The 9,091-nt window shown below is 33.5% G+C and overlaps 1 protein-coding gene and 1 pseudogene across 2 annotated transcripts; one reads left to right on the top strand and one right to left on the bottom strand.

Moving 5' to 3' along the window:
* Nucleotides 1-36: 36 nt before the first annotated feature.
* LOC123203782 lies at nt 37-210 on the bottom strand (annotated as a pseudogene).
* Nucleotides 211-1,445: 1,235 nt separating this feature from the next.
* LOC123203770 (probable alpha-amylase 2) lies at nt 1,446-7,810 on the top strand. Of its 2 annotated transcripts, none has more exons than XM_044620241.1 (14): nt 1,446-1,990; nt 2,333-2,405; nt 2,566-2,599; nt 3,144-3,181; nt 3,412-3,538; nt 3,629-3,855; nt 4,443-4,588; nt 4,680-4,792; nt 5,311-5,399; nt 5,567-5,689; nt 6,244-6,279; nt 6,999-7,097; nt 7,184-7,390; nt 7,539-7,810. In XM_044620241.1, the coding sequence occupies exons 2-13, from the start codon at nt 2,388-2,390 to the stop codon at nt 7,373-7,375; spliced, it is 1,242 nt and encodes a 413-aa protein (XP_044476176.1). In that variant the 5' UTR covers nt 1,446-1,990; nt 2,333-2,387; the 3' UTR covers nt 7,376-7,390; nt 7,539-7,810. The 2 variants fall into 2 exon arrangements, with proteins under 2 accessions (XP_044476176.1, XP_044476175.1); XM_044620240.1 differs by lacking the exon at nt 7,539-7,810 and having other exon boundaries at nt 1,448-1,781; nt 1,895-1,990; nt 7,184-7,537.
* The last annotated feature ends 1,281 nt before the right edge of the window (nt 7,811-9,091 follow it).

Genomic DNA, 9,091 nt, shown 5'->3' with positions numbered 1-9,091 from the left:
CTGCCGCAACAATCCTGGACTGAAAAATAGAGCTAAAGCTTTTCAACTTCGAATTGGAGGGTTTTACCCCGTAGGGAGCCCTTCCAGAAATTCTCAAAGGCCAGGGCCGAACCCAGGCCAATGAGGGGGTTTGGAAATAGTTTTCAACCAGCAATAGACGCGCCTCGGTTAGAACCTCACTAGCTGCGTCATTGCCCCAAGCGCAAAGATGCCTTGTTCTCTTTGATTAGTGTCCTTATATATACATCGCTGACAGTACGGTATCTTATACCTGCACGATGTGGGACTTGAAATACGTCCCATTAATTTCATGTGAGCTGAGTATCTTATTTTTCGCTCCATTGATCTTAGAAATTGAGTGATGGCCATGAAGATGATAAACTCATTATTCATCAACATGTTTTTAAATTATAATTTATCTTTTATAGTAATTTTTTTATTATTAATTTTGAGATGAGTGTTTTAAATTTAAATTTTAATTGACCAATATTTAAGTGTAATTCAAATTAAATCTAATTTTAATTATATATATATATTTTTTCATCTCTTTGTAAAATTTTATTTTCTCAATGAGTAACATTACAGGACTAATATGTATAAAAGTGAACACTGACGTCTGACATGTTAAAGTTTGAATTACCATGTAATGTCTGTAAAGGACGCTGACAAAATAAACAAAATCATTGGAAAAATAAACGCATTATTGACAAGTTAAATAATTTTACTTAATAAGCAAATAAGTTGATCTCCAAACCAAACTTTCCGAACTGATACTTTAAAGCTGAACGAACCGAGCAAGCGGGGACGGATCCACCGCTAACCTGAGCCAATCAATAGAGGATACGCTCCGAGGGACATTTGATTTTGAAAATATTTTATTATTAAAATAAAATTATTATTTTAAAGTATTAAAAAAAATATTAAATATAAATAATTACTATATTTGATAAATTTTGATAAAAATAAATAATTTAAATAATTAATATGTTTGATTAATAATAATAATAAATTATTAATAAATTATTTTATTTAAATATTCTTGAATATAATTATTTTTAAATATTTTTTATATTATTTAAAAATAAATTTATTTTTATTTTAAAAAATTAATCATTAATAATATAATTATAATAAAATAAGGTTATCTTACTAATATTTTAATATCTAAAATAAATATAATAATCAGATTATTATTTATATTATCTGTTATGTCAATATTAATAATAAAATATTATTATCGATCAATTAAATAAAATAATATAAATAATCAAATATAGGTTATTAAGAAATCTTTAACGCATTCCAATCAAACGCTACTGAGATTTAAATAAAGTATTGAGAATTATATTATTCATATTCTCTTTCCGCCAAACCTACTTGCTCCATTGATCCACTCCTCTAATGACAACAGGCAAGGAAAGCTTCACTTTTGTGACTGAGATGGATGAACGGCGGCCATTTACGAAGAACTACACCGTTGAAGTCACATCTTAACGAAAAGAATTCCATTCCCGCGTTAGTAGTGGCTTACTCTCTAAGCTTTCCGGTTACGGTGTATGTCATTCATGGTGTCCCAATGACCCTTCACAATTTGTGCCGTCTATCATTCTGACACGTGACAATCTTTAAATTTCAACCGTTAAAAAAATATTTAAAGTTTGCACTCGAGTCGAGAGAATTTCGAGATACTGAAAAATGGCGGTGCCGCTTTTTGCCATTAAAATGTGAACACGTTTTCTTCCATTCCAAAAACTGATTCCCGTTATATATATTCTTATCAGGTACAATCTGTAATATTCAGATTCGCTTATTGTGGTTTCCTAATGGTCGAATACTTTGCTGTAAAAGTTTTGAAAATTCTCCTATTGCTTTTCTTTTCACGGTGGAACTGCAGCGAATCCTTTCACGTCGCATCCACTACTTTTTAGATGTGTATATATACCTCAATACATAAGAGCTAATCTGCGCTGCGATCGAAATATAAGTTTCGGTATGCTTTCCTTCTCTATTAATCAATTTCTAGGGTTCTTTTGATTCATTACTAAGTGTTCATTTGATTTCTCGTCATGTACACAATTCAGAGAAGATAAACTACCGGACAACATAACAGGACAAGAATAATGTTGTTTTGTCACATAGCAGACTTACCCAAATCTTATCATATTATAATAGATGTTACCGTATAATATCTTTCACAAGCTCTGACTTGCTTATATTAGTTTAAATCGCATCAACGTTAAGCTTTATCGTTGACTTTTATATTTATTGTCAAGAAAACAAATATTTCTGTCATCTACATAAATATTTGGTAAAATTTTGATTTTGGAGGCAGGTTTCTCTTTATACGATCCAGCGTCATACTTTGGGCAGCTACATCTTGAGTTGATATGGCTTATGTCAGCAATGTATGTTTCTGCTACATTTTGTATCTACATGGCTATTCGTTGGATGATTGTATATGGTTTCTTAAGCTATTTAGCCAGTATTTTCTTTCTAGAATCTTGTGAATTGACCTTATTATTGCATTTATTTGCTCTAATCTTACATCTTTTTGTAAAAATACAGGGTTTTGATGAAAATAATCAGCAGGCTGATATTGGTATGTGTGATGTTTCATGTTTGCTTCTGTGTAGTTGTTTATCCAATTGCGAACGTGGTGGTGTTGGCATGTGTTAAGTTAGGTCAAGCGTATTTAGTTGTATTGAAAACTTAATTTGCTCATAATATCTGGTTATATTGGCTTGGTAATTCAGTTGGAAAGTTTTAGGATCGGTATATTCATGCTTGTGTGATACTGTTACTTATTGGTCTGTTGAAAGCTCTGAAATATCTAGAATTAAAGAAGGAACTTGATGATAAGAGAAATTTTTTATTTCTTTTCTGCTGTCATTCACTGAAGCATAATAATGTGTTTTGAGAGGATTTGTGGCTAATGTTCCAGCTTTAGGAATGCAATCCTTCAATTTAAGAGACAGTATATAACCGGTTAGCTGATCCACATTTCTGTGTCACATCTGTATTCACAATATGGAATTTGTTACATCAAAGGCTGCCAAATTAGATTCACAATTTGAAGTTTGTTTTCTGGGGGAAAATACGTGATCTTTGTTTAATACTTGCAATGCTTTTGGATTTAATTTCAGGTGCAGTAATCTGTAGTGGACGAGAAATTCTTCTTCAGGTAAATTCGACAATGATGACCTGTCTTAATTTAAACGGAGAACATGACCGCTTTTGCAGATCCTATATATATCTATTCCTAAAATCTGGTTAAAGATTCGACTTGTGGATTATGGTTGTATCAGAAGGGCATGATTAAGTAAAACTGTTCATGCCATACCTCAAATTCAACTGCCGAATTCTGGCTATAATTGTCAAGTGTTCTGATCTGGCTGAAAAATTTCTCAACAGGGTTTTAACTGGGAGTCTCATAAATATGATTGGTGGAGAAATTTAGAAAGGAAAGTACCTGACATTGCAAAATCTGGGTTTACATCTGTATGGTTACCACCAGCAACTCATTCCTTCTCACCTGAAGGTTAGTGAGAAATGATTTCTTTGTAGTTCAAGTAGATGCTTCAGCTTTCTGAATTACTCCCTCTTACCTCTGCATTTCCCTCCATGATAGGTTACTTACCACAGAACCTTTATTCCCTTAATTCTTCTTATGGTTCTGAACACCTTCTCAAATCATTACTACAAAAATTGAAGCAGAGCAAAGTTAGGGCAATGGCTGACGTAGTTATCAATCATCGCATTGGTACTACGCAAGGTCATGGTGGAATGTATAACCGTTATGATGGTATTCCGTTAGCATGGAGTGAGCATGCAGTTACATCTTGCACTGGTGGTTTGGTAAGGATGCTCACAATTGATTTATTTTTGTAACCCCATGATGCCTCATGTTTGATCTTTGTGATACATAAAACATCATTTGCCTATTTATTTTTCAGAAGTTAGAAATTAGGCAAATTTACTTACTGTGAATAATATACATAAAAGTTTGATGCAGAAATAGCCTTGGCCTCCAGATGATGCATACACAATGAACTGCAAACTTTGTTTCCTGTTATTTTATACTTTGTACCTCTTAGCTTAAAGATTAAATGTCTTGCTTATGATTGATAGGATGGTGATTATTGCAACTTTTTCCTAAAACAGTGTCATGCATGACCTCCTAGTGTGTTGATGGTTCTCAGAACTTCTGTGTTCTGCTTCTCTCTCTTTTTGGACAATCATTGGCTAAATGGTCTCACCCATATGATTGGAGTATTTCAACTTATTTTTGCGTCTTATATTATTTTTCTTATACTCTCCCACCTATAACATTTTGCTTGTCTTATATTGTTGTGAATAGGATGGGTGATCAGGGTAGTTATGTTTTACCACTTTGCATGACTCTGCCATAAATTTACGTCTGACTTTTGCATGTGATATTCTAGGGCAATAGAAGCACAGGGGACAATTTTCATGGCGTACCAAATATTGATCATAGCCAGCATTTTGTACGGAAAGACCTTATAGGTTGGCTGCGGTGGCTGCGTAACACAGTTGGTTTCCAAGATTTCCGTTTTGATTTTGCACGAGGGTAATGTTATTCAGAACCTGTAAATTGTTGGTTTTTTTTTTTGGTTTTCATAGACAGCTTGATATTTATTTTTCCACAATCCTCTGATTAGTTACTCAGCTAAATATGTAAAAGAATATATCGAAGGAGTAAAGCCCATGTTTTGTGTTGGGGAATACTGGGATTCTTGCAACTACAATGGACAAGGCTTGGACTATAACCAAGGTATGCATTATTTATGTTTATCTTGCACCAAAAGGAAAGTGTACTTTGGGGGCCAGAGTCAGCTGAATTCTGGACTGAAATGTGACGATATATATACGTTCGAGAAATTGCATGTTTAGACCTTTGTGCTATGTAAATTGAATTCCTGATGCATCTTCCTATAGAAGCCCTGCTCTCTTGGTTAGAGAAGCAAATTACTTGATCATAGAAAAAATTTGCGTAAACTGAACAGGGTATTGGAATGTCTACTGTGCACTGTTTTTAACTTCCCATAATTTTTTCAGGGGGATTTGGTGCTGATATTGATCTCTTGATCTGTAAATTTCATCTACTTGATCTTATTTTACACTATGACTTACCATGGCTCAGTTCAGTGTTAATCCTTTATTACTTCATTCTTCTATTTAAAGATCACAAAAGATCTTGAATCTAGCTGCAAGCTAACTGATTTATCATACATATGAAGTCTATCAGTGACTCTGTGCCTGTTTCCATTTGCTTACAAAGTTCGTTTGCAGATAGCCATAGACAACGAATTATCAATTGGATTGATGGAACAGGACAACTTTCTGCTGCATTTGACTTCACCACAAAGGGAATTCTTCAGGTATTTTCCAAGGGACAATTTATTAGTAGAAACTAGAAAGACATAGCAAACATTTCAAGCAATGTTTCTACTAGTCTCCTTAGAATTAATTTTTGTAATGTTGCATGGACTCACACTACCCTGGAAAGCCAATAATCTGTTAATGCTTATTCATGATTCCCATGTAGGAAGCTGTTAAGGGGCAATTCTGGCGTCTGCGTGATTCCCAAGGGAAGCCCCCAGGTGTAATGGGATGGTGGCCTTCAAGGGCTGTCACATTCCTTGATAACCATGACACAGGCTCAACACAGGTACTGCATATTATGGTGATTGAAATGATATCAGAATGCTTTTAGTAGACTGTGATGTTGGTTTGCATGGACTGCATATTTGCACAGCAAACTGACCCGATTTCTGTGGTTCCTCTGTTTCTAGTTTCCAAGGGTGAATTACTAGAAATACCCACTGAAGTCAATAGATAACCTGAATCAATTTACGTGAGTAGTTTAGGTTGGAACCAGCCACAGCATGAATTATGGCATCCTTACAGTTGATATGAAGGCTTTAGTGAGTTAAAAGTTTTATTGAAAATCTTCCTTCTCTAATCTGACCTTGTATCTTTTTTAATTGGTAAAATTTTGAACCTAAGGCTTATACTACAGTAACACGTGAGACTTGGACGGAATTCTGGGTCAACTGTGAACTGATTCTTGACCATATAAAATTCTTAATCCAAACTCTCTCATCTTTTAAAATGGGTTTGGTATGTGTTTGTAATGGAGGATCTGTTATTTATATATCAAGGTATTGTGCTTCAAGTAGGAGTTTAAAATCAACTAACTCTGTAATTGCATCTTTTTTGCAGGCCCATTGGCCGTTCCCCTCGAATCATATTATGGAGGTACGTGACATTGTTGTCTTCATGTAACTTGTTGGTAAAGGTTTGAAAGGTATTCATACCTAGAATTTGTCTCAAGTATAAATTTTTGTATTTCATATAAAGGATGCTAGTAAGATATTACAAAAAAATAATAATAATAAAGTATTGATTTAGCGGTTAAATGTTTACTGACCTACATGATTTCTGTTTGTTAAAGCTACTAGCCAAATTAGGGCGGATATGAACTAAGCCGAGCCCAAACTCCTTTAGCTCAAGTTTGGTTCGATCTTTAAGTTTAAAATTCGGTTCGAGTTAATGATTTAAATTTGTGGTTTGAGTTCACAACTTATTGACAAAATAACGTCATTTTATCCAATAACGAGCAAAACAATATCATTTTGATAATTATTTGATATCACTCAAATTAAGTTACAAGCTAAGCTCGAACTGAATCAAAACCTCTCTAATTTGAGTTTGATTTGATTTTAAAATACGAGTTAGTCTTTTTGGCTTGAGTTTGACCTAAAATGAATTCGAACTGGCTTTCGACACCGAGCCAACTCAGTTTGGAACCAACCCTCAGTGAAATCATGGTTTGCTAATTACATATTTTCTGTTGTTTTTCTTTATTTCTTTCAAAAAACTATTTGTCAAATTCATCCTTAAAAGCACCAATTACACATTGAAAAATAGTTTCTTCAGTGAAATTATTAACAGCCCATCTCTGTATTTTCCTGCAGGGTTATGCATACACACTCACACATCCAGGGATCCCAACAGTGTTTTACGACCACTTTTATGATTGGGGTGACTCCATTCACAACCAAATTGTTAGATTGGTATGCTGCAGCAGGGCTTTGTTCAACTTTAAACTCGATCTTTTAAAATAAAATTCGCACCTAATAATTCTTCTACATGGCTGTAGATGGATGTTCGTCGGCAGCAGGGCATCCACTCTCGATCATCGATTAAGATTCTGGAGGCTCAACCAAACCTCTACTCGGCAATAATTGGGGAGAAAGTGTGCATGAAGATAGGAGAAGGTTCGTGGTGCCCCGCTGGCAGAGAGTGGACACTAGCCACTTCTGGTCACAGATATGCAGTATGGCAAAAATAAGTGTCCCCTACCGAGGTTTATTATTATTATTTATTTTTCCTTTTCCCTTCAATATTTTCTCGGTGGTGGTGATGTTATTATATGTATTCAGGATGGGGCTGAATGCTTCCAACTAATAGTGATGTTGTATTAATAAAGCTTTCTCTCTAATTTTCTGTGGCAGCATTTCTAATGGATAACTCTAGAATCAGATTCTGGCACACCAAACAAATTGCCTATCCAGGCATTCCTTAAGGACCATAGATTCGAGGGCTCACTTATAGAGATTTATTAGAAGACCTTACCAATGACAGATAATAACTACATTAGCTTTTCCTGATTAAGCAAATTATGGCTTTGTGAAAATCATCCTTCTGTCCAACCATTTGATATGTTTTTTAATTTTGTGTTTTGGTTACAAAGGCAGACAAGGAAATGAAGAAGTTGTTCCATGTATAGTTGTTAGTATTATGCGATACATAATATATATCGTATTATATAATATATATAAGAAATGATACATATTATAAGGCGAATTAAAAACTAATATAATAGTGGGTAAATCATGCAATGTGTATTAATTTATACTGATTTAGTTGATACATTTTTTTGAAAAATTAATAATATGATAAAAGTATATATAAAAAAATTATAAAATTTTAAGTATTTATTATATTTTTCAAGATAATAATATTATAATTGAAATTTTTTATATATTTTTTTTTCAAACAATACTACTAATAAATTGTCGAACTTGAATACAAGGGGAAGAAAAATTGAAGCACAGCTCAATCAAATAATACGAAGGCATTTATATTTACAAATATTACCATATATAATAAGAGATGAGAAGGCTAATAATTGGTGATATCCTGTAATTTAAAAATTGAAAATACAGACAGAGACCTCAAACTCAAAATCAAAGTGTAGGAGAGATAGAAATTTTTGGATTGGAAATATTTATTTTTTAAATGTTATTTAATAAACATATTTAATAACTGTTTTAAAATTATAATTTTAATATATTGACGTCGTCATCAAATTAGTTTATTCACTAGTGTCTCGAGTAATTTGAGAGAGTCTCACATGGCAGTAGAGCTGGAAAAGAGAGCCTAACTCACATTGCGCCATCATCACAATATTGCTCGGTCTCATCATTTGTGTTTTGAAATTCGGAAAAGGCCAACGGACTTACCACAGCACCCCCACCCTCGGAACCGTTTAAACCTATAATATTTAAAATTAAATTAAATTTGATTTTAATTTTTTATTCTACACTCTAAAAATTAATATTTTTTTAAACCCAAATTTTAAAAATTATATTTTTTTTTTAGAATTTTCAAACTTTCAGATCTAATTTTTTCGACAATAAGGAGACATCATCAGCGATCTCCAAACATGATCTCATCATCTCAGACGTGGCCTCCTTCTTATTGTCCTCTTTGACGTCGTTGTCAATAAAGACAACTCACCTGGTGTCAACAAAAACTCTTTCTCTTCTTCAAAATAAAAATAAATCGTCTTCATTCAGAGATAAAGATTAAACCTTCATCGACGATGACGATAGACAAAGACCGAGTCTTCGTCGACACCAAGTGAGTCATCTTCGTTGACAATAACATTGATGAGAATGATCAAAAGGAGGGCATACAGAAGAGGATGAGACCATGCCTAGAGATCGTCGGAGAACTTTTTTTGTAGTCAAAAAATTGAAAACCTTAAGGGAGAAAATATTGT

The sequence above is a fragment of the Mangifera indica genome, chromosome 19, assembly GCF_011075055.1.
Source record: "Mangifera indica cultivar Alphonso chromosome 19, CATAS_Mindica_2.1, whole genome shotgun sequence".
NCBI classification, from domain to species: Eukaryota; Viridiplantae; Streptophyta; class Magnoliopsida; order Sapindales; family Anacardiaceae; genus Mangifera; species Mangifera indica.
The sequence above is the reverse complement of the archived record's forward strand: the minus strand, read 5'-3'. Positions and strand labels throughout refer to the sequence as shown.